Raw genomic sequence first — 25,490 nt, 5'->3', positions numbered from 1 at the left:
CAACTGAGATTTCAATATTGATTCATTGGAGTTCCCATTGCTGCTCCTGTAACCCACCGGATTAATCCCGCTAAACCCCTAGCTTCTCCGTCCTCAATCTCTGGTTGTTTGGGAAGGACGGGGACCGTCGTCAGTGTCCAGTGTCACTCACCAGCTGCAGCTTCAGGTTGGGCCGGTCCACCTGCTGCAAGATCTTCACAGCTGCAACAAACAGCACATCCTCTTTCAATCTTCCTATTGATGGACAAGGACGGCAGCTACCACCAGCAAACTGTACGGAGTTTGCACGTTCTCCCACTGACCCGCGTGGGTTTTCTCCGGGAGCTCCGGTTTCCACCCACACTCCAAAGATGTACAGGTTTGTGGGTTAATTGGCTTTGGTGTAAATGTAAATTGTCCCTCGTGCGTCTGGGATAGTGGGCTGCAAGGTGGTGCAGCGGCAGAGTTGCTGCCTTACGGCGCCAGGGACCTGGGTTCGATCCTGACTATGGGTGCTGCCTGCACGGAGTTTGTACGTTCTCCCCGTGACTGCATGGGTTTGCTCCAATATATTTGGTTTCCTCCCACACTCCAAAGACAAACAGGTTTGGAGGTTAATTGAAGGTACACAAAAATGTTGGAGAAACTCAGTGGGTGCGGCAGCATCTATGGAGTGAAGGTAATAGGCAACGTTTCGGGCCGAAACCCTTCTTCAGACTGATGGGGGGTGGCGGGGAGAAGAAAGGAAAAAGCTTTTTAAGCTGTAAGAAAAAGCTGTAGGTTAATTGGATTGGTATAAATGTAAATTGTCCCCAGTGTGTGTAGGATAGTGTTAACGTGTGGGGATCGCTGGTCTGTGCAGCGTCGAAGGGCCTGTTTCCACGCTGTATCTCTAAACTAAACTCAACTAAACTAAATTGTCCCAGGTGTGTAGGATAGTGTTAGTGTGCAAGGATCGCTGGTGGTCGCGGACTCGGTAGGCCGAAGGGCCTGTTTCCATGCTTTATCCCTAAACTAAACTAAATTCCCCCTGATGTGTGTAGGATAGTGTTAGTGTGCAAGGATCGCTGGTCGGCGAGGACTCGATGGGCTGAAGGGCCTGTTTCCGCATTGCGTCTTTAAATTAAATAAACTAAACTAAACTGAGCCGCAAAGCTCCATTGTGATTGCAAGCCCCATTGCTGCAACTAATTATCCAAGTGTACGAACTTTACAGGCTGGTGGTTTCGTTCCATTGGGACTCGGCCGAAGGCTACAGCTCTTGGAGTGTCAGAGTTGGTAGTTTATGTGAACTCAGTGCAGAGGCAAGGGGGCTGGTATTTACATCGAGTGATTGATTGAAAACTGCAGAGAAAACTTAGCAATTAATTTCATCGCCAAGACAGGTATTTTATGGGAAAATAACAGCAAAATTATACCCCACCAAAGGAAATCACTTCACATCACTTTGCTGACAGCATTTCATATAACCATCCAATTAGTCCCAGGACCCTGCTCATTCCCCTTGCCTCAATTATCCATCTACCTCTACGTTAAACTTTGTGTTTCCACAGTCTTGTTTCCACAACTATCGTGGAAACAAGACTACTTCTACTACCGTTTGAGGGAGAGAGTTCCAATGGCTCGCACAGAGAAAAATTCTACATCCATTTTAAGTGGGCAATCTTCTCGTTTTTAACTAGTGCGCTGCTGTTTAGTTTAGTGAAAAGATACAACATGGAAACAGGCCGTTCGGCCCACCAAGTCCGCGCCACCCAGTGACCACCCACACACTAGTTCTATCCTATATATTAATGGACAATTTACAGAAGCCAATTAGCCTACAAACCTGCACGTCTTTGGAGTGTGGGAGGAAACTGGAGCACCCGGAGAAAACCCACGCAGTTACAGGGAGTACGTACAAACTACGTACAGACAGCAGATTGAATCTGGCGCTGTAATGCCCCTGTCCCACTTAGGAAACCTGAATGGAAACCTCTGGAGACTTTACGCCCCACCCAATGTTTCCGTGCGGTTCCCAGAGGTTACTATACACTGTAAATGGCTTGATTGTAGTCATGTATTGTCTTTCTGCTGACTGGATAGGACGCTACTATCCAGGTTTTCACTGTATACGTGACAATAAACTAAACTAAACTGAAACTTCTTCATGAAGCTTGTGAAAGTTCCCCTCCCAACATCCACCCTTCTTGTCCCATGCCTGTACCTTATTTTAAATCATTCCTGAAAAATGCTGTACGACTCTGGGCAGCACGGTGGTGCGGAGGTAGAGTAGCTGCCTAATGCCCCTGTCCCACTTAGGAAACCTGAACGGAAACCTCTGGAGACTTTGCGCCCCACCCAGAGGTTTTTGTCAGTCTCCCTACCTGCTTCCACTACCTGCAACCTCCGGCAACCACCTGCAACCTCCGGGAACCGCACGGAAATCTTGGGTGGGGCGCAAAGTCTCCAGAGGTTTCCGTTCAGGTTTCCTAAGTGGGACAGGGGCATTAAGGCATCAACTCTGCCGCTGGGCCACTGTGCCACCTCATCTTAAACCGGCAAATAACGCCCTGTTATTCTATATTTTCTACAAGTGAAAACATTTTCAGACACCTGTTCTCTCATATGCTTCAATCAACAAACTAGTGCTTCCCCCAGTGCTCAGGTTTCCTCCCACATTCCAACGAAGTGCAGGCTAATTGGCTTCAGTAAATTGTCCCCAGCGTGTAGGATGCGGATGATCGCTGGCCGTCGCCGACTCGGGCGTTTCCTCGCTGTGTCTGTGAACTAAAACTAAAACTGAGCCCCTCAGAAATATAGCAGATGCATCTCAGTCCCAAGCCTGGGTTACTGCCCAAGACACATCCTCAAACAAATGCTTCAGTGGGGAAAAAGCAGCGCAGTTTTGCAATTGGGAGTGATTGCAAAGGTTTTACCTGGGGAGAAGCCAGGGAGCGGAGAGACGTGGAACTGATGATCTACCATGTCATCACTGCAGGGTTAGTGCAATTACAGGAAGTCAAATTTACACGGGCAGTTCCCATCTTAAATATAGCCAAGTGGACATGAAAAGCATGCAGACAGAATCTTTTTAATACACTAATAGTTCATAGATTTTCCATTCATTAATTTTTAAATCATGTTACGTTCCTACTAATCAGGTAGCACTGGGGAAAGCGAGCCCGAGGAGATTTCATTTGTGATTCCATCTAAAAGTGTGCAAATTTAAGCTCAATCATAGAAACATGGAAAATAGGTGCAGGAGTAGGCCATTCGACCCTTCGAGCCAGCACCTGATCATGGCTGATCATCCAGAATCTGTACCCCGTTCCTGCTTTCGCCCCATATCCCTTGATTCCATTAGCCCTAAGAGCTATATCTAACTCCCTCTTGAATACATCCAGTGAATTGGCCTCCACTGCCGTCTGTGGCAGAGAATTCCACAGATTCACAACTCTCTGGGTGAAAAAGCTTTTCCTAATCTCAGTCCTAAATGGCCTACCCCTTATTCTTAAACTGTGACCCCTGGTTCTGGACTCCCCCAACATCGGGAACATTTTTCCTGCATCCAGCCTGTACAAACGCTATATGTTTCTATAAGATTCCCTCTCATCCTTCTAAATTTCAGTAAATATAAGCCCAGTCGATCCATCATTTGTCAGTTCCGCCATCCCGGGGTCTTTTTGAACTTTGAATAAAAATAACCCAGCAGTGTGGGCTCTTTTGTTGACTTTTCCCTGGCAAGTTCCCTCTTACCTTGGTGCGGGGTGTTCAGGAAGTAGCAGGGATCCGTGATCCTCGTGTTAATGGGTTCGATCAACCCCATGATTCCCTCCTGGTTGAAAGCAAGAAAAAATGAACAGTCCAGAATTCATAGAAACATAGAAAATAGGTGCAGGAGTAGGTCATTCGGCCCTTCGAGCCAGCACCGCCATTCAATATGATCATGGCTGATCATCCAACTCAGTATCCTGTACCTGCCTTCTCTCCATACCCCCTGATCCCCTTAGCCACAAGGGCCACATCTAACTCCCTCTTAAATATAGCCAATGAACTGGCCTCACCTACATTATGTGGCAGAGAATTCCAGAGATTCACCACTCTCTGTGTAAAAAATGTTTTTCTCATCTCAGTCCTAAAAGATTTCCCCTTTATCCTTAAACTGTGACCCCTTGTTCTGGACTTCCCAACACCGGGAACAATCTTCCTACATCCAGCCTGACCAACCCCTTAAGAATTTTGTAAGTTTCTATAAGATCCCCCCTCAATCTTCTAAATTCGTGAGAGAACAGAGAAGGAAAGTTTCAGGCAGTTTTTTTTGGACAGGTGGGTAGGTGTTTTTTATCAATAGCTGATATGATTAGATATTAGTAATCGTTAAACACACAATACACATAATTGTCATGTCACAATGTGGATGGTGTTTCCTGAAGATGTTGCGGCCTGAAGAAGGGTCTCGACCCGATACGTCACCCATTCCTTCTCTCCAGAGATGCTGCCTGTCCCGCTGAGTTACTCCGGCTCTTTGCGTCTACCTTTTGTTCATACCAGCATCTACAATTCCTTCCTCCACTCCTGATCTCCACTCCTCCCTGGGGCCAGAACAATGGAGTCTCATAATGGACAATGGACACATACAGGCATGAATTGGATACAGGGGACTGTTTATGCTTCAGTAACAACATAGCAGGCAAAAGAGGAGAACACAATGGGGTCAAAAGATCAAAGTTCTACAAAGAGAATCCAGTTACTAGTATCAATAGTGCAATCTCATTAATCACTCATATTGATAGTGTTTGAGTTTAATTGTCACGTGTGCCGAGGTACAGTGAAAAGCTTTTGTTGTGTGCAAACCAGTCAGCAGAAAGATAATACATGATTACAATTACAATCAAGCCAGCCACAGTGTAACATGACAACAGATGGCACAATGGGCTAAGTGTTCGACTGGCAACCGGAAGGTAGCCGGTTCGAATCCCGCTTGGAGCGCATACTGTCGTTGTGTCCTTGGGCAAGACACTTCACCCACCTTTGCCTGTGTGTGAATGTGTGTGAATGATTGGTGGTGGTCGGAGGGGCCGTAGGCGCAGATTGGCAGCCACGCTTCCGTCAGTCTGCCCCAGGGCAGCTGTGGCTACAGAAGTAGCTTACCACCACCGAGTGTGACTGAGGAGTGAATGAATAATGCGATGTAAAGCGCCTTGAGTATTAGAAAGGCGCTATATAAATCCCATCCATTATTATTATTATTAATTACGTGCATTGTGTGTTTTACGATTGCTAATATCTAATCTTATCAGCTATTGATAAAAAATAATGGTAGGAACATTCATAGTTTCTATTCTCAACGTTAATGTTCTAGTATTGTGAATCTGTACCTAATGTCACCAACTATTGCAATCAATGATTCAGTTTGGTCAGTGATGGAAATGGGGGGGTACGCAGGGGGACGGCGTTCCCCTACTTTTCAGTTTCCAGTTTATGTCCAATTTCTGTACAAGAAGGGAGTCAGAGTTGTTAAATACGGATTCAAAAAAAAAATAACCATGGATAATCATTACAACGACCATGAGACAAAACCGATTTGTCAACTACCACTGTTAGCACTTGTTAACAGCCGGTAGTTAACACGTAGTTATACAATGTGTCATCAATACATCGATCCACATTCCTCAGTAAATGTAATTGTGTTTTGACCAAGTATTAAAGACGCCGCGTTCCTTTCAATAAAATTCATGGCAGAATTTCTTAAAACTCTCTGTCAGGGCTCTGGACCGCGAGCAAGGGCTCAGGTAAAGTCACATTATTTTATCCTCTTCCCCCCCCTCCCCCCCTCCCCCTGGCCTTCCCTCTCTACCCCCTCTCTCTGTCTTTCGCTCCCTCTCTCCCCCCCTGTCTGTCTTTCATTCTCTCCCTCCCTCCCTCCCTCCCTCCCTCTCTCTCTCCCGCTCCCCATCTCGTCTCTCTCTCTCTCGCTCTGCGGGGGCGACTGCATCTGCGGTTCCTTCCTGTTGGGGGGGGAGCCCTAGCCCGTGGAGGCCAGCAGGTGCCGCCTGGCCTACTGAGTTCCTCCAGCACTCTGTGTTTAATTTAACTCTTGAAATTGAAGTTAGACATAAAGCTGGAGTAACTCAGCAGGACAGGCGGCGGCGATGGGGAGTAGGTGGCGTTTCGGGTCGAGAACCTTCTGCAGACAATCACAAGTACTCTCACCGACGAGAATTCAGTTCAGTCTGAAGAAGGGTCTTCTCTCCAGAGTCGCTGCCTGTCCCGCTGAGTTACTCCAGCTTTATGTCTAACTTCAATTTCAAGAGTTAAATTAAAAACACAGAGTGCTGGAGGAACTCAGCGGGCTAAGCGGCATCTGTGGAGGGAATGGATTAGGAGATGTTTCGGGCCAGGTTTCTTCTTCAATAGGAAGGAACTGCAGATCAAAGATACTAGAGCGGATACTAGTATCTTTGCTGCAGATCAGGCATGATATTCTTCCGATATTCTCCCGCTGTGCCTCTCTCTCGCTGTGCCTCTCTCTCTCTCTCTCTCCTGTGTGTGTGTGGCTCTCTCTCTCTCTCCTGCGCCTCTCTCCTGTGCCTCTCTCTCTCTCCCCTGTGTGTGTGTGTCTCTCTCTCTCTCTCTCTCTCCTGCGCCTCTCTCTCTCCTGTGCCCCTCTCGCTCTCTCTCTCTCTCACCTGTGCCCCCCCCTCTCTCTCTCTCTCTCTTTCCCCGTGCCTCTCTCTCTCCCTCTCGCTGTGCCCCTCTCTCTCGCTGTGCCTCTCTCTCACCCTCTCTCGCTGTGCCTCTCTCTCTCGCTGTGCCTGTCTCCCCCTCTCGCTGTGTCTCTCCCCCCCTCCTCACCCCCTTTCCACACCCCCTCTCCATCCCCCCTCTCCACCCCCTTCTATACCCCCCCTGTCTTTCGCTCCCTCCCTCCCTCTTTCTCTCTCGCGCGCTCTCCCGCTCCCCATCTTGTCTCTCTCTCACTCCCTCTCTCTCACCCTCTCGCCTCGGCATTCCCGGAATCATTTGCCATTTTGCGGGGCGGTTGTATCTGCAGTTCCTTCCTGTTGCGGGGGGGGGGAGCCCTAGCCCATGGCGGTTCCTGGTCCATTCCCTCCGCAGGTGCCGCCTGGCCCGCTGAGTTCCTCCAGCACTCTGTGTTTTTTGTTTGGCTCTGGAGTTGAAGGTGTACACGGAGGGGCTGGGGTGGCTCAGCAGGACGGGCGGCGGCTCTGGGGAGTGGGTGGCGTTTCGGGTCGAGAACCTTCTGCAGACAATCACAAGTACTTTCACTGACGAGAGTTCAGTTCAGTCTGAAGAAGGGTCTTCTCTCCAGAGTCGCTGCCTGTCCTGCTGAGTTATTCCAGCTTTATGTCTAACCAATTTCAAGAGTTAAATTAAAAACACAGAGTGCTGGAGGAACTCAGAGCGGATACTAGTATCTTTGCTGCATATCAGGCATGATATTCTTCCGATTTAAATCGGAATTTCGATTTTATTGTTTTCCTATTTGTCAATTTTTTGTGCCCGATTATTTGGTGGCCAATCAATCGCTGTCTCTAAGGGGGTTGCGTCCAATCACCGACCAGCTTCCCTTAAAATTCCCGTCCAATCAACAAATCGGTCTCCTCCCGTCCAATCAGGCACTGTCTCCAAGGGCATTGTGTCCAATCACATAATGCACTGGTCGCTCGGCGGCCAATCTCCGAGGGGCCTTGTGATCAATCACCGACCTGCTTCCCTCACTGAAGCAAATTACCCCCCCCCCACTCCTTCCCAACCTCAGCCTCGCGGACTTTAGAGTACCCCTAGTTCCTAAAACACATTTCCATCACTGAGTTTAGTTTACATAGAAAATAGGTGCAGGAGTAGGCCATTCGGCCCTTCGAGCCTGCACCGCCATTCAATATGATCATGGCTGATCATCCAACTCAGTATCCTGTACCTGCCTTCTCTCCATAGCCCCCTGATCCCTTTAGCCACAAGGGCCACATCTAACTCCCTCTTAAATATAGCCAATGAACTGGCCTCAACTACCTATGAACTGGCCTCAACTACCTATGAACTGGCCTCAACTACCTTTAGTTTAGAGATACAGCGTGGAAACAGGTGCCCACCAAATCCACACCGACCAGCGATCCCTGCACATTGACACTATCCTATGCACACACTAGGGACAATTTACACTTATACCAAGTCAATTAACCTACATACCTGTACGTCTTTGGAGTGTGGGAGGAAACCGAAGATTTCGGAGAAAACTCATGCGGTCACAGGGAGAACGTACAAACTCCGTACAGCCAGCACCTGTAGTCGGGATCGGCCCAGGTCTCTGGCGCTGCAAGCGCTGTAAGGCAACAACTCTACCGCTGCGCCACCGTGCCTCCCTTACTATTGCCGAATGTCGAATACTATTACCAGTATATAATCTCCCTGGTGACAGCAATAAGCACCAACCAATTGTTTTTAACCATTAAGCTGCCAGATATGAATTACTCGGATGTAGCAGGGAATTTCACCAACAGTGAGAGCTGGGATGTGATCAAGCTTACAGACACATTTAGTGAGAGTTTCACATAGTCATCTTCACCATGCTCTACATGAGCCACTTGTCCTCGACCTCAGTCTACCTTTGAGAGGACATCTGCTGCATATTTAAGATTTTCAACAAACGTGGCCTCCATCTCCATGGCAACCGTTGTTCTGCACAGGCCCGTTGGAACACGTCCTGCCATCAAATGGATCCTTTGCAGAAAGAAGAGCAGTGTAGTTATGAAAAACATCTCGCAGTGTAGATAATATCTGTTGTTTTATTCATTCTGAAGCCACAGATATCTCTGGCAAAAGTTGGCATTTATTCTTCATCTTTAATTGTCCTACTTTGACCCAATTTTGTGGTTTCTTAGGTCACTTTCAGAAGATGATTCAGTCGCCCACAAAGGTGTGAGGTGCAAATCGTATATCGGCTTGTCACTGTATGGAACACAGGCTCCTCATTACCTAACAGGTATTTGGGAACCGCGTAGGAAGGAACTTCTTTACTCAGAGAGTGGTAGCTGTGTGGAATGAGCTTCCAGTGGAAGTGGTGGAGGCAGGTTCGATTTTATCATTTAAAAATAAATTGGATACGTATATGGACGGGAAAGAAATGGAGGGTTATGGTCTGAGTGCAGGTAAATGGGACTAGGGGAAAATAAGTGTTCGGCACGGACTTGAAGGGCCGAGATGGCCTGTTTCCGTGCTGTAATTGTTATATGGTAATATGGTTATATGAACTGCAGATGCTGGTTTAAACCGAAGATAGACACCAAAAACTGGAGTAACTCAGAGGGTCAAACAGCATCTCTGGAGAAAAGGAATAGGTGACGTTTCGGGTCAAGACCCTTCTTCAGACTGAAGAAGTCGTTAGAAATTACTCCAGTTTTTGTGTCTATCTTCGGATGTTTGGGAACCTGTCGGTATTTGTACTAATGATCTAATTGCTTTATGGGGTTTATTTCTAGATTTTATTTTAATCCGAACTCTAACCGCCTGATTACAAACTGACTTGCATCACTCAGATTATGATTCCAAAGTCAGGGAATACTGGGAACACTTGGCAAAAAAACGAAATGCTGGAAAAACACCGTGGGTTCGGCAGCATCCGTGGAAAGAATTGACAGGTGACATTTTGGGCTGGGACTTTCCTTCATACTGATGGGGGGGGCTGGAGTAGCTGGAACAGAGGGGTGGGGCAAAATATGGCATGTGGTAGGTAGATAAAGGTGAGGAGGGAGGTCTTCTTCTTATTGAGTCCACACACAAGATTGGGAGTTGTTCAGCCAGAGCTGAACCCACTTCACAGCATTGGCAAACAATGGTGTCTGTCTTGTCGCTTCTTGTGCGTGGTGGTGGAAAGATTGGTGGAAACAGGGCCGCGACGTGAACGCTCTTTTCTTGACCCCATTGGGGGGAGGGGGTGATTAACAGAGGGGTGGAGTGTGGTAAAGGCTAGAGGTGAAAAGCAGGCAAGAGAGAGACACATGTAGAGAAGGGTAGTGAGATGTGAAGCCGGATGGTGGGATATGGGTGGCAGGGGGGAAAGGGAAGGAGAAAATAAAAATAATGGGAGCAGAGGAAGGGAGATGAGTGTCAGAGGGGATAGGAGCAGGGTGACGAGGGTGATGGTAGGAGAAATGGTGGGCTGGTGGGGGAGGGCATGGGAAAGAGAGAGTGGGGGAAAGAGGTATTACTTGAAATTGGTTCAATGTTAATATTGGTGGGTATAAGGGATCCTAGTGGGATAGGAGGTGTTGTTCCTCCATGTTGCGTGTGGTCTCACTTCAACAATAGAGGAGGCCCAGGACGGAAAGATCAGTAAGGAAAAAAGTGCTGGAGAACTAATTGGGTCAGACAGCATCTCAGGAAGATATGGATGGGCGATGATTCGGGTCGGGACCCTTCCTCTCTTCGGATCAGCGTGGATGGAAATGGGAAGGGGAGTTACATGGTTAGCTCCTGCATTCTCCCTCCCCCCCTCTCCCAGCCCTGATGTGAGACCCTCCTTCCCTCTCTGTCCCAGATCTGGGAACCTTCTCGCTTCCTCCAGCCTTGCTTTCATAGAAACATAGAAAATTGGTGCAGGAGGAGGCCATTCGGCACTTCAAGGCAGCACCGCCATTCATTGTGATCATGGCTGATCGTCCCCAATCAATAACCCGTGCCTACCTTCTCCCCATATCCCTTGATTCCACTAGCCCCTAGAGCTCTATCTAACTCTCTCTTAAACCCATCCAGTGACTTGGCCTCCACTGCCCACTGTGGCAGGGAATTCCACAAATTCACAACTCTCTGCGTGAAAAAGTTTTTTTCTTACCTCAGTCTTAAATGGCTTTCCCTTTATTGTAAGACTGTGGTCCCTGGTTCTGGACTCGCCCAACATTGGGAACATTTTTCCTGCATTTAGCTTGTCCAGTCCTTTTATAATGTTATATGTTTCTCTAAGATCTCCCCTCATCCTTCTAAACTCCAGTGAATACACGCCTAGTCTTTTCAATCTTTCCTCATACGACAGTCCCGTATTCCAGGGATCAATCTCGTGAACCTACGCCGCATTGCCTCAATCACAAGGATGTCCTTCCTCAAATTCGGAGACTAAAACTGGACACAATACTCCAGATGTAGTCTCACCAGAGACCTATACAACTGCAGAAGAACCTATACTGAAATCCTCTTCTTATGAAGGCCAACATTCCATTAGCTTTCTTCACTGCCTGCTGTACCTGCACGCCAACTTTCAGTGACTGATGTATAAGGACGCCCAGGTCTCGCTGCACCTCCCCCTTGCCTAACCTAACCCCATTGAGAAAATAATCTGCCCTTTTATTTTTGCCGCCAAAGTGGTTAACCTCACATTTATCTATATTTTCCTCCCCCCGACCTTCCTCCTTGTCCCAGGTTCAGCTCTTTCCCTCGTCTTCCCCCTGTGCTTGCAATCCTCACAGAGGGATCAATTGTTAAAGCCTATTCAACACAAGCGGGGAGACAATGCTTACCGCTTGCAGTGCACAGCCTTGGCATACTGCACCGCTTGGTCCAGCCCTCTGCGGAATTCGGCCCGCTGCTTCGGATCTGCTCCAAGCCCAAGTTCTCCTCTTTCTTTATTTCCTACAAATTAAAAGACCGTCATAAAATAAAAGTGGTGGGAAGGCCATTTAGGACTTAGATGAGGAAAGACATTTTCACCCAGAGTGTTGTGAATCTGTGGAATTCTCTGCCACAGAAGGCAGTGGAGGCCAATTCACTGGATGTTTTCAAGAGAGAGTTAGATTTAGCTCTTAGGGCTAAAGGAATCAAGGGATATGTGGAAAAAGCAGGAACAGGATACTGATTTTGGATGATCAGCCATGATCATATTGAATGGCGGTGCAACCTCAAATGGCCAAATGATCTACTCCTGCACCTATTTTGTATGTTTCTATGTTTCGAACTCTACACATGGGTGAAGGAAGGGCAGCAGTGATCTGTACAGGGCAGTGGTGTGTGGTTACGGAGCAAAACCCTGGAGATGCAGATAGCAGGGTGAAGGTAGACCCAATCTACCTTGTGGCCCTTGGTCCCATAAAGCCAAGACTGAGGTAGAACTGGGGCTGGGACATAAGAGGGAAGGAGGGTCCCAGAGCAGACTGGGAGGAGGATCCTAGAGCTAACCATTTAACTCCCCTTCCTATTTCCACACTGATCCAAAGAGAGGAAGGGTCCCGACCCAATTCATCACCTATCCTTGCCTTCCTGAGATGCATTTGACCCAATTAGCGGGAGAATCTGGGACCAGAGGTCATAGCCTCAGAAGTAAAGAATGTTCCTTTAGGAAGGAGATGAGGAGGAATTTCTTTAGTCAGAGGGTGGTGAATCTCTGGATTTTATTACCACAGAACACTGTGGAGGCCAAGTCAATCAATATTTTTAAGGCAGATTTATATCGATTCTTGATTTGAGTGTCAGGGGTTACGGCAGGAGAAGGCAGGAGAATGGGGTTAAGAGGGAAAGATAGATTGGCCACAATTGAAAGGCGGAGTAGACATGATGGGCTGAATGGCAGAATTCTGCTCCTATCACTTGTGAATTTCTCCAAAACTCTGCCTTTTTTCCACATAGATCATTCTGACCTGGGCCTTTTCCTTTGAGAGCGTGCAAACCCCACGCAGACAGCACCCGAGGTCGGGATCGAACCAGGGTCTTTGGCGTGGGAAGCAGCAGCTCTACCAGCTGCGCCACTGTGCTGCCAGTGGCATTAGTTCAGTCGGTATATTTACCTGGCGGGGTATTAATCAAGACAAGCTCCATTCCATATTTCTCCAACACTTTGTTTAGCTCTGTGGCTTCAGTATCGTAGGGCCAGGCGACCTCCACTGCCTGGAACCCCGCGCAGGCAGCGGCATCCACCCGCTGCGGCAGCGAATCCACCTCCGGGAAAAGCCAGGAGACATTGGCAGCAAAATTGTGGGGACACGGCATTAGTACTGCAAAGAAAATGGGAATCAACGCTAGATTGAGAGTCTGGATTACTCTGTATGGAACTATTACCGCACAGTTATTACACATATTGAAGAGTAGGACTGAATTACTATGATTCAGCTTTGTCACACAGTTTGCCTTTAATGGATATTCCTCATCGATTTAAAAGACAATAAACAGCTATGATTAAGACAAGTCAGATTGTTCTGCGGGTGTTCTATTGAGCAAATTCAACAGATGAAATCATCAATACTATTTGTAAGGAATATCTCCCCCCCTTTTTGTGATCACACACATAAAGATTGAATTATGGGCCATTATTCTTCTTCAACATGACTCCACGCCTGGTGCGATCGTTCTTAACCATTAATTACATTTTCAGTTGCCGATATCTTAAAAGTTAACTCCAGAATGTAAACGTAATCTTCCGCATTCATGTGTATTGTGCCCTAGATTTGCTGTTTACTCCAGAGGTGGTGAATGCATCTACATTACAAGAACACCTCAAGTCAAGAGTGTTTCATAGTCATAGGTACTGAAGCAGAACAATGAAATCTTCACTTGCAGCAGCACAACGGGTTTTATAATCGCAGTACTCATTAGGTAATATAATGAACTAATATATATGAAATAATAATATGGATTATTTAATAACAATAAAAAAGATGTTCAATAAATAAAGAAGCATAGAAACATAGAAAATAGGTGCAGGAGTAGGCCATTCGGCCCTTCGAGCCTGCACCGCCATTCAATATGATCATGGCTGATCATCCAACTCAGTATCCTGTACCTGCCTTCTCTCCATACCCCCTGATCCCTTTAGCCAGAAGGGCCACATCTAACTCCCTCTTAAATATAGCCAATGAACTGGCCTCAACTACCTTCTGTGGCAGAGAATTCCAGAGATTCACCACTCTCTGTGTGAAAAATGTTTTTCTCATCTCGGTCCTAAAAGATTTCCCCCTTATCCTTAAACTGTGACCCCTTGTTCTGGACTTCCCCAACATCGGGAACAATCTTCCTGCATCTAGCCTGTCCAACCCCTTAAGAAGCAAACATAGATCAAAGAGCAAAACAAAGTCTGAAGCCCCTAGTGTATCCAAGGCAGTTTGTATATGTGGAAAGGAACTGCAGATGCTGGTACATTACCAAAGATTGACACAAAGTGCTGGAGTAACTCAGCGGGTCAAGCAGCATCCCTGGAGATAAAGGATGGGTAATGTTTCGGGTCAGGACTGAAGAAGGGTCCCGACCCGAAACGTCATCCATCCTTTTTCACCAAGGCAGATTGTAGTTCGGAGTGTTGTTGGACTTGGTAGTGTTCAATAGCCTGATAGTTGTTGTTCCTGAAGCTGGATGTTACAGTTTTCAGACTCCTGTACCTCCTTGCCGATCGCAGGAGTGAAATGAGGGTGTGGTCAGGGTGGTGTGGATCCTTGATGATGTTGGCTGCCTTTTTGAGCCAACTGCTCCAATAGATCCTTTCGGTAGTGGAGAGGTCATCGCCCGTGATGGACTGGGCCGTGTGTTCACCACTTTTTGTAATCTCCTTCATTCCTAGGCGTTCGAGTTCTCTGATGTTCCTTGCGTGCTGGGGTGCGGAGTCGTAGCCGTGCATACGGTCTGTGAAACACGGAGTTGTAAAGATTTACTGCAGATATTTTCAACGCCGAATTGAATTGACTGGAAGGAATCTCACTGGGTTCAGTCTTTAACTGCAGTGGGCCATCAGTTACGAGTGGCATTCACCAGTGTCCCGGTAACCATGACAACCAATACTCACGTAGCACTAGGACAATTTATTAATTGTGCCAAAATCAGTGAATGTTATTCAGCGTTATCACTGGTGCTGGTGTTAGTTGACCCAATAATCAGAGTGTACTGATGTAGAGAATGCATCAACGTGGAACTGAGAGAAGTGGGAGGAGGGGGAATAATGACTTTCATAAACAATGTAAACCTTTGGTGGAAGCAGTCCATTAACCCACAGTCATCGCTAATGAATACTGATCGCCAACCCTCCCCGCCACCAAACAGCCAGAGAGGAAAGGTTGCTGGAAAGGGTCTGACACAGGCCACTCTCTCTGCAAAGAAATACCGCCACAGACCACCAAAATGGCTTGATGTTGGTTCGGTCCTGACCTCGGGTGCTGTCTGTGCAGAGTTTCTACGTTCTCCCTGCGAACGCGTGGGTTTTCTCCGGGTGCTCCGATGTCCTCCCGCACTCCAAAGACGTACAGGTCAGTAAATTGCAAAGAGCTCCCTGGTCGTAGGATAGTTGGGGATGATCGCTGGTCGGCACAGACTCAGTGGGCCGAAGGGCCTGTTCCATGCTGTATATTCAAACTAAAATGAAATTGTCCGCCAGGTATGGTGGTGGAGGGGCGTCACAGTGTCGCAGCAGTAGAGTTGCTGCTTTATAGCACCAGAGACCCGGGTTCGATCCTGATCGGGTGTTGGCTGTACGGAGTTTGTACGTTCTCCATGTGATTGCGTGGGTTTTCTCCGGGTGTTCTGTTTTCCTCCCACACTTCAAAGACGTACAGGTTTGCAGGTAAATTGGTGTCAGTAAATTGCAAATTGTCCTTAATGTGTATGATAGTGTTAGTGTACGGGGTGATCGTTGTTTGGTACGGACTCGGTGGGCCGAAGGGCCTGTTTCTGCACTGTTTCTCTAAAGTCTAAAATCTAAAGGCCCAAGGGACTGCCTAAGAAGATGCCACAAGGATCTGGATTCGACCTTTGTGCGGGCTTTGTGTGAGTTTCCTCCCACATCCCTAAGACATGCGGGATTGTAGGTTAATTGCCTTGAGTGAGAAAGTGTACACAAAAAGCCAAGGATTACTGGTCTTAATGACCACAGGCCTGTTGCACTGACCTCTGTAATCATGAAGACCCTTGAAAGGCTTGTGCTGGCCCACCTGAAAAATATAACAAACTACCCTGCTGGAAGCCTTGCAGTTTGCAATACAGGCCAATATCTCAGTGGATGATGCAGTCAAACCTAGGCCTGCACTTCATCCTCCAGCATCTAGATCGCCAGGAGACCTATGCAAGGATTTTGTTTGTGGATTTTAGCTCAGCATTCAACACCATTGTGCCAGAGCTACTACATTCCAAACTCTCCCAGTTGACTGTGCCTGAACCCCTCTGACTTTGGATCACCAGCTTCCTGACAGACAGGAAGCAGCATGTGAGGCTGGGAAAGCACATCTCAGACCCGCTGACCCTCAGCATAGGAGCACCGCAAAGCTGCATACTCTCACCTCTCCTTTACTCTCTCTACACCAATGACTGGACTACCACAGACTCCTCTGTCAAGCTACTCAAGTTTGCGGACAACACAATCCTGATTGGACTGATCCAGGATGGGGAGAAATCTGCTTACAGACAGGAAGTGACGCAGCCGGTGTCCTGGTGCCATCGCAACAACCTGGAGCGCAATGCTCTTAAGACGGTGGAATTGATTACAGACTTTAGGAGAGCTCCCCCTCCCCTCCCTGCACTCACCATCAACAATACCACAGTCACATCACACCATTGACTCCACAGTCAAAAAGGCCCAACAGAGGATGTACTTCCTGCGGCAGCTCAGGAAGCACAATCTGCCACAGATAATGATGGTCCAATTCTATGCGGCCATCGTAGAGTCTGTCCTCGCCTTCTCTATCATGGTCTGGTTTGGCTCAGCCACCAAGCACGACATCCGGAGGCTGCAGCGTATCGTTCGATCAGCTAAGAAGGTTGTTGGCTGCAACCTTCCCCCCATCGACGAACTGTACACTGCAAGGGCCAGGAAGCGAGCGGGTAAAATAATCTCTGACCCCTCTCACCCTGGCCACATAATCTTTGAAGCATTTGCCTCTGGAAGGCGACTCTGGACTGTCAAAGCCACCACAGCCAGACATAAAAACAGCTTTTTTTCCACGAACAGCTCTACTCAACAACCAAAAGTCTGTTGCCTCCTTTGGCTCTGGTATTTTATTTCATTCACATGTTTGAATGATAATGTTTTATTCCTAATTGTCTACTGTATATCGTGCTGTTACTTACGAGCAAAGCACCAAGGCAAATTCCTTGTGTGTGTACATACTTGGCTAATAACATTCACTCAATTCAATTCAATAATATAGAACAAAAAAGCTCACAAAGGGCCTGGTTTCCATGCTACATCTCTAGAGTCTAAAGTAAGTTGTACAAGGCCTTTGGATTTGTCCTTTTGTCGCAAAGGTTAACATGTAATGAGATTCTTCTCTGGGGAGCAGTCTATTGATCCATACAACCGGGCCCTATTTCACCTGATATGTATCCACAAGATAGGAAACATAATCGTCTACCACACCTAAGCCCATGCCAGCGTAGAAGAGAGAAAATTGCAGCAAATTGCCCAGAGCTGACAGCATATAGATATAATTACCTATTATTCTTGTGTAAAATATAGATAGAACAAACACACTGCAACTATCCCAACACTGCCTCGGAGAGAGAGAGAGAGTGGGAGATAATGAATTCCACAATCATTAACTTTTATGGTTAATTATTAAATGTTATTCCATCAACAAGGATTAAAATTCCCGAGTTCTGGAACTTGGCAGTTGATATATTATTGATATTTTTGTTCACTCTCTTGCATATAAATTGACTTAAATGAATCAACCCCATACTGGTTTTAAATTAAGTCATTCCAGCAGAAGACCTCAGGGCCAAACATCTTGTTACATAAAACACAACCTGCTTGGGTTTCCATAACAACAAAGCACTTAGGAAAGGAACTGGAAGAATGTGGGGGGGGGGGGGGGTGCAGAGAAAACTGTGATAACTGCTGAAGATTTTAGCAAAAAAATGACAAAGACGGGATTTAGAGAATTTGCCTGTAAAGGCACCATTTTAAGATTGTCAATCTGGCTCCGAGATCTCTATCTAAGTGCAATTGAGAGAGGAGATAGAAATCAAAGTTAGCTCCACGCTTAGTGGAAGGTGTGGGGTCTATTTTGAACCTATTAACTGTGGATGCTTTGGACAATGATGACAGTGCACACAACCTGGACTGATTCAAAATGATACCGTGGATGGAAACAGTCATTTCGGAAAACACAGTAAGGGGGAGATATCAGAACAGAATAGGCAAACAAAACAATTCCGCCAACCAGATTATTTTAAGGCAGAGATTGACAGATTCTTGATTAGTATGGGTGTCATGGGATTATGGGGAGAAGGCAGGAGAATGGGATGGAGAGAGAAAGATAGATCCACCATGATTGAATGGCAGACTAGATTTGATGGGCCCAATGGCCCAATTCTACTCCTATCATAGAAAATAGGCGCAGGAGTAGGCAATTCAGCCCTTCGAGCCAGCACCGCCATTCATTGTGATCATGGCTGATCGTCCCCAATCAATAACCCGTGCCTGCCCTCTCCCCTTATCCCTTGATCCCACTAGCCCCTAGAGCTCTATCTAACTCTCTCTTAAATCCATCCAGTGACTTGGCCTCCACTGCCCTCTGTGGCAGGGAATTCCACATTCACAACTCTCTGGGTGAAAAAGTGTTTTCTCACCTCAGTCTTAAATGGCTTCCCCTTTATTCTAAGACTGTGGCCCCTGGTTCTGGACTCGCCCAATATTGGGAACATTTTTCCTGCATCTAGCTTGTCCAGTCCTTTTATAATTTTATATGTTTCTATAAGATCCCCCCCCCCCCCCCCCCCCTCTATTCCCTCTAAATTCCAGTGAATACAGGCCTAGTCTTTTCAATCTTTCCTCATATGACAGTCCCGCCATCCCAGGGATCAATCTCGTGAACCTACGCTGCACTTCATCAATCACAAGGATGTCCTTCCACAAATTAGGAGACCAAAACAGTACACAATACTCCAGATGTGGTCTCACCAGAGCCCTGTACAGCTGCGGAAGAACCTCTTTACTCCTATACTGAAATCCTCTTGTTATGAAGGCCAACATGCCATTAGCTTTCTTCACTGCCTGCTGTACCTGCACGCCAACTTTCAGTGACCGGTGTACAAGGACACCCAGGTCTTGCTGCACCTCCCCCTTACCTAACCTAACCCCATTGAAATAATAATCTCCCTTGTTTTGCCGCCAAAGTGGATAACCTCACATTTATCTATATTATACTGCATCTGCCACGCATCTGCCCACTCACTCAATCTGTCGAGGTCACCCTGCAACCTTCTAACATCCTCTTCACAGTTCACACTGCCACCCAGCTTTGTGTCATCTGCAAACTTGCTAGTGTTGCTCCTAATTCCCTCTTCCAAATCATTAATATACATGGTAAACAGTTGTGGCCCCAACACCGAGCCTTGCGGCACTCCACTCGCCACTGCCTGCCATTCTGAAAAGGACCCGTTCACTCCTACTCTTTGCTTCCTGTCTCCAACCAATTTTCTCTCCATGTCAACACCCTACCCCCAATACCATGTGCTCTAATTTTAGTCACCAGTCTCCCGTGCAGGACCTTATCAAAGGCTTTCTGAAAGTCTAGATACACTACATCCACTGGCTCCCCTTCGTCCATTTTACTTGTCACATCCTCAAAAAATTCCAGATTAGTCAAGCATGATTTCCCTTTCATAAATCCATGTTGACTTGGACTAATCCTTTTACTGCTATCCAAATGCCACATTATTACCTCTTTAATAATTGACTCCAGCATCTTTCTCACCACCGAAGTCAGGCTAACTGGTCTGTAATTCCCCGTTTTGTCTCTCGCTCCTTTCTTGAAAAGTGGGATAACATTAGCTATCCTCCAATCCACAGGAACTGATCCTGAATCTATTGAACATTGGAAAATGATCATCAATGCGTCCACTATTTCTAGAGCCACCTCCCTGAGGACCCTGGGATGCAGACCATCAGGCCCAGGGGATTTATCATCCTTCAATCCCATTAGCCTACCCAATACTATTTCTTGCATAATGAACATTTATTTCTTTAGGCGAGAAATCACTTCGTTGGAAGAGGGAATGAGATCAAATCACCGTCTCCGGCCCTGTCCAATTACAATGGAGGGCAATGGAGTGACTGAGCCTTTGGGAATGGCTACACAAGGAACTGCAGATGCCGGAATCTTGAGTAAAAGATCGACAAAGTGCTGGAGTAACTCAGCGGGTTCGGTATCACCTCTAAAGGACATGGATATGTGATGTATCGGAGCGGGACCCGTCCTCAGATTGATTTTTGTAGGGGGGTGAACACTGGAAAAGAGGTGGGGGTAGGACAAAGCCTGGCGAGTGATAGGTGGATACAGGTGAGGGGAGTTTGATTGGCTGATGAGTAGACAAAGGTTAGGGATGAAAAGGAGACAAAAGGGCGTCAGATAAGGAGATATAAGGCCAGAGGGAGGGATATAGGTGGATAGGGAGGAGGTGGGGGGGATGGTATAGTGGGGAAAAATGGGTGCGTATTCGGGTGGAGGGTGGCACAAGACAAGTCATAAGTGATAGGAGCAGAATTAAGCCATTCGGCCCATCAAGTCCACCACCATTCAATCATGGCTGATCTATCTCACCCTCCTAACCCTATTCTCCTGCCTTCTCCCCATAACTCCTGACACCTGTACTAATCATGAATCTATCTATCGTGGCCATTGACTTGGCCTCCACAGCCTTCGGTGGCAGAGGAGGAGAGAGAAAAAGGAGCCTAAAATTAGCGAATTTGGGAATGTCTGCTTGCGGAAGTGGAAGGAGTGGTGGGATCACACACTCCATCCACACTCCCATCCTTTATAGTAACGTTGTAGCACTCCATTACAATGGCAATCAATTTTATATCCTTTCAATTGCTATTCGGAGAGCAGAAATAATGATATCTTCTTCCTCCAGTCATAAAAGCCATAAAAATGCCGCTATTTCTGTTTGCTTCCCCGTAGAGCAGCTGCCTCCCAGCGCCAGAGACCCGTGTTTGATCCCGATCTCAGGTGCTATCTGTGTAGAGTTTGCATGTTCTCCCTCTGACCGCGTGGATATCCTCGGGGCGTTCTGATTTCATATGATTGTAAGGCATTGGAGCAGAATTAGACCATTCAGCCCATCGAGCTGATCTGTTTTTCCCTCTCAGCCCCTTTCTCCTGACCGCCTGATAACCTTTGACACCAATACTAATCAATCTCCGCTTATGAAATACCCAATGTCTCAGCATCCACCACCGACCGTGGCAATAAATTCCAAAGATTCACCACCACATCCCAACCACATGTAGCTTCCTCCCACATCCCGAAGGTGTGCAGGTTTCTCGATTAAAGTGGCCTCTGTAAAATTGCTCCTGGTGTGCAGGAAGTGGATGAGAAAGTGGGATAACAGTGGGATCTTGGTGGTCAGTATGGACAAGATGGGCCGAAGGGTCTATTTCCAAGCTACAATCTCTATAACGAAAGCCAATTGGAATGACATGTGGCACACACATTTCTATGAATTTAAGTAACTAAAATTTGCATTTGGAACTTAATAGAGTCGAATGTTTCATGCCACTTCACAGCAGGGTCACCAAACAAAAAAGATATTGAATCACATTAAGAGACATTTGACCAGGCAACACAAAGCTGGTGCAAAGAGGTTGTTATTTTCTTTAGCATATTATGACATTTGCATTATTTTCTAATTGAAGATAAGAGTTCTACATCGTATTCAGAAGAAGCAGATGCCATTTCAAGGCCATAAAGTGTGTTTGTAGTTTAGTTTAGTTTAGTTTAAGTTTAGAGATACAGCACGGATACAGCCCCCTTCGGCCCACCGAGTCCGCACCGACCAGTGATCCCCCCCCACACTAACACTATCCTACACACTAGGGAATACTTACAATTTTACCAAGCCAATTAGCCTACAAACCTCTGCGTCTCTGGAGTGTGGGAGGAAAAACGGAGCTCCCGGAGAAAACCCACCCAGGTCACAGGGAGAACGTACAAACTTTGTTCAAGCAGCATCTGTAGTCAGGGTTGAAACCGGGTCTCTGGTGCTGTAAGGCAGCAACTCTACCACTATGCATCCTTTGACACCCTTACCAATCAAGAACCTTTAAAAAATATCCAATGACTTGGTCTCCATAGCCGTCAGTGGCAATGAATTCCATAGATCCATGTGACAATAAAGTATCATCATCACCATCACTGACACAATGAGTGAGTGAGTGAGTCTGCTCAGCGCTCCCAGCTCTCCATTGACACGGCTCAAGAGGCTGGGGAAGAGAAGGCGTGCGGATATGCTCCATTCCCACACGGCAGAATATGCTTGCAGCCCTGCAGCAGCCGGTAGATTCATCTCCCCCCATCCAGTGTCCCAAATGTTCATCCATCTGTGTACGGTGTTCATTACCACAAAAGAGGTTCCACAGAACCAGATAACAAGGTATTAAGACAGAGGAGGGGAACCAAGCGCAGGCTCGGCGATCGTTTCGCTGAACACCTCCGCCTAAATCTCCCGGTTGCTCAACACTTCAACTACCCTCCCCCCCCCCCCATTACCAATCTGACCTTTCTGTCCTGGGTCACCTCCATTGTCAGATTGAGGACCAGCGCAAATTGGAGGATCAGCAGCTCATATTTCGCTTGGGCAGCTTACACCCCAGCGGTATGAACATTGACTTCCAAATTCAGATAGCCCTTGCTTTCCCTCTCTCTCCGTCCCATCCCCCTTCCCAGTTCCCCTACCAGTCTCCGACTACATTTTATCTCTGTACCACCCACTCCCCTGACATCAGTCTGAAAGAAGGGGCTCGACCCAAAACATCACCCATTCCTTCTCACCAGAGATGCTGCCTGTCCCGCTGAGTTACTCCACCATTTTGTGTCTATCTTCAAGACAGAGGAGGAGGTGGGTTTGAAGTGGTGATGGGGGTTTGGCAAGTGGGTTAGGAAGCTTAAGGAAGAGACAGCTGAGACGGATAAATGTTGTTTCTGAACAGCGGGGCTCAAGTCCACCAGCCTTTCTCCATCCCACATCTCAAGGGCTCTGGTTCCAGAATCTGTATGACTGGTCACTTATATACAATACAATACAATACAATACCTTTTATTTGTCATTTGAACCTCACATGAGGTTCAAACAAAATTTGGACGCACAATCTCTGGATTTTTACTGAACGGCCGGTCTATCAACCAGACTAGGCTCTTCCACCCTGGGAGTAGAACAGGCTTTCTCTGTGTAGTTCAATCATTTCTCCACATTACTCAGCCTGGGAAGTTTGTAGACCATTTGAGGCCTTATTCCCGCTTCCCAGAGCTATTTCAACCAGTCAAACATCACCGCCAGCAACTTCCATTCATCTGACTGAGGTTAACAGCCGATTCACCTCTCTCATGGCACTACACAATGTTCTCTTAAATTCTCACTCAGAACCAAACTGCTTCACACATCACTCGCTGCCTGAAAAATCCCTTGGAAAGCCAGCCTTCTGAAGTGCCGAACCACTATCTACGTAATTGGTGACCCTCGGACTATCCTTGATCGAACTTTGGCATTACCTTGCACTATACATTAATCTATTATCATATAACTATACACTGTAAATGGCTTGATTGTAATCATGTATTGTCTTTCTGCTGACTGGATAGGACGCTACTATCCAGGTTTTCACTGTATACGTGACAATAAACTAAACTAAACTGAAACTTCTTCATGAAGCTTGTGAAAGTTCCCCTCCCAACATCCACCCTTCTTGTCCCATGCCTGTACCTTATTTTAAATCATTCCTGAAAAATGCTGTACGACTCTGGGCAGCACGGTGGTGCGGAGGTAGAGTAGCTGCCTAACGCCCCTGTCCCACTTAGGAAACCTGAACGGAAACCTCTGGAGACTTTGCGCCCCACCCAGAGGTTTCCGTGCAGTTCCCGGAGGTTTTTGTCAGTCTCCCTACCTGCAACCTCCGGCAACCACCTGCAACCTCCGGGAACCGCACGGAAACCTTGGGTGGGGCGTAAAGTCTCCAGAGGTTTCCGTTCAGGTTTCCTAAGTGGGACAGGGGCACTACCAGAGACCCAAGTTAAATCCTGACTACGGGTGGTGTCTGCATTGAGTTTGTACCTTCTCACCTTGACCGCGTGGGTTTTCACCTGGTGCTCGGTTTGCTCCCACACTCTAAAGACGAACAGGTTTGCAGGTTAATAGGCTTCGGTGAAAATTGTAATTTGTCCCTCGTGTAGACTCAGAGGATGTACGGGGATCGCTGGTCGATGTGAACTCGATGGATCAAAGGGCCTGTGTCTGTGCTGTATCTCTAAACTAAATTAAACTAGATAAGTTTCAATTTTCATCAGTAACTTGCAAAAGACTGATCTTTTGTGCTTCAACCTCAGGCACATTACTGACCTGGAGTTTGCTAACAGAGCAAATACGTGACTCCTTATAGATATTTTCAACCAAAACTAATACGTATTAATAAATCCCACAAAGTTCAACAGTATTGCATGCAGATAATTACAGATTCCTACATTCTTTTCTGTCAAGACTCGAGGTCTGTCTTTAAGACTAGGCCTCAAAGACCAGCACCCTGGATTTGAACACCAATCCCAGCTACGGCACTCTGTCAATGGGAGTGCAAGCTAACAGGGCTGGAGGAAATTGAGGCCTACTACATCCCAATCCAAAACACACCTAACCACAAATTTATTATTGCCAAAGACAGCTCTCGTGAAACAAAATACGTTTGTGCGGAATTTCTATCTTAAGAATACCTTTACCCAAAAAGTATAGAGTTAACTAATTCCACATACTTAGCTGCTCATTTACCTTAAACCAAAGATGCCTTAAACTTCCAGCTCAAATTAACCCAGCAAAATCCGATGCTCCACAGCACCACTCAGTGGCCTATGTCGCAGTGGCCTATGTCAAATTCGTTGTTTCCCCTCTCAGTTGATCTCCCAGTAAGGACAGCACGTGCCATACACAAACAGCTTGGTTATAATGTGTAGAAAGGAACTGCAGATGCTGGTTTAAACCGAAGTTGGACATAAAATGCTGGAGTAACCCAGCGGGACAGGCAGCATCAAAAATGCCCTTATTCATATCTGTCAATTGGAAGCACTCATTCCTTCTATCCAGAGATGCTGAGTTACTCCAGCATTTTGAGTCCTGTACAATGGTAACATATGCTTTAAGTCCACTTTCATTTTGGTAGCATTTACCGTACATTGTGGAGAAGCCTACGACTCTATCATTCTCTCTGTGAAAAATGCCCTTATTCATATATGTCAATTGGAAGCACCCATTCCTTCCGTCCAGAAATGCTGCCTATCCCGCTGAGTTACTCCAGGATTTTGTGTCTGTAATTGGATGCACCTAATCATTTGCACTGCAAAGTTTGCATTTCATTGCAAAGTTATTATTCTATTCCTTTCTGCTTTCTCAAGAGCACATTGTTTGTTTTTATTAATGGGATGTGGTGATCACAGATACAGCCAACATTGAATGTCCATCTCTAGAAGGATCTCGACCAGAAACATCACCCATTACTTCTCTCCAGAGATGCTGCCTGTCCCGCTGAGTTACTCCAGCATTTTTGTGTCCACTCTAACTTCCCGGGAATA

General features: G+C 46.8%; 1 protein-coding gene across 4 annotated transcripts in view; it reads right to left on the bottom strand.

The window, feature by feature from the left end:
* hyi (hydroxypyruvate isomerase (putative)) overlaps nt 1-24,779 on the bottom strand; it is a 32,470-nt gene extending 7,691 nt beyond the window's left edge. For 2 of the 4 annotated variants that reach the window (XM_033028837.1, XM_033028840.1), the window contains exons 1-6: nt 24,694-24,779; nt 12,753-12,959; nt 11,493-11,604; nt 8,589-8,703; nt 3,718-3,796; nt 152-201 (exon numbers count right to left, since the gene is read on the bottom strand). In XM_033028837.1, coding sequence (XP_032884728.1) covers nt 152-201; nt 3,718-3,796; nt 8,589-8,703; nt 11,493-11,604; nt 12,753-12,954 — 558 coding nt within the window. In that variant the 5' untranslated portion in view covers nt 12,955-12,959; nt 24,694-24,779. Of the gene's footprint in view, nt 1-151; nt 202-3,717; nt 3,797-8,588; nt 8,704-11,492; nt 11,605-12,752; nt 12,960-17,371; nt 17,454-24,677 lie in introns of those variants that run through there. The other 2 variants (XM_033028838.1, XM_033028839.1) reach the window with 2 other exon arrangements.
* Nucleotides 24,780-25,490: the final 711 nt, after the last annotated feature.

This window comes from Amblyraja radiata, chromosome 10 (assembly GCF_010909765.2).
Source record: "Amblyraja radiata isolate CabotCenter1 chromosome 10, sAmbRad1.1.pri, whole genome shotgun sequence".
NCBI lineage: Eukaryota > Metazoa > Chordata > Chondrichthyes > Rajiformes > Rajidae > Amblyraja > Amblyraja radiata.
This window is presented reverse-complemented; position numbering and strand designations above follow the sequence as displayed.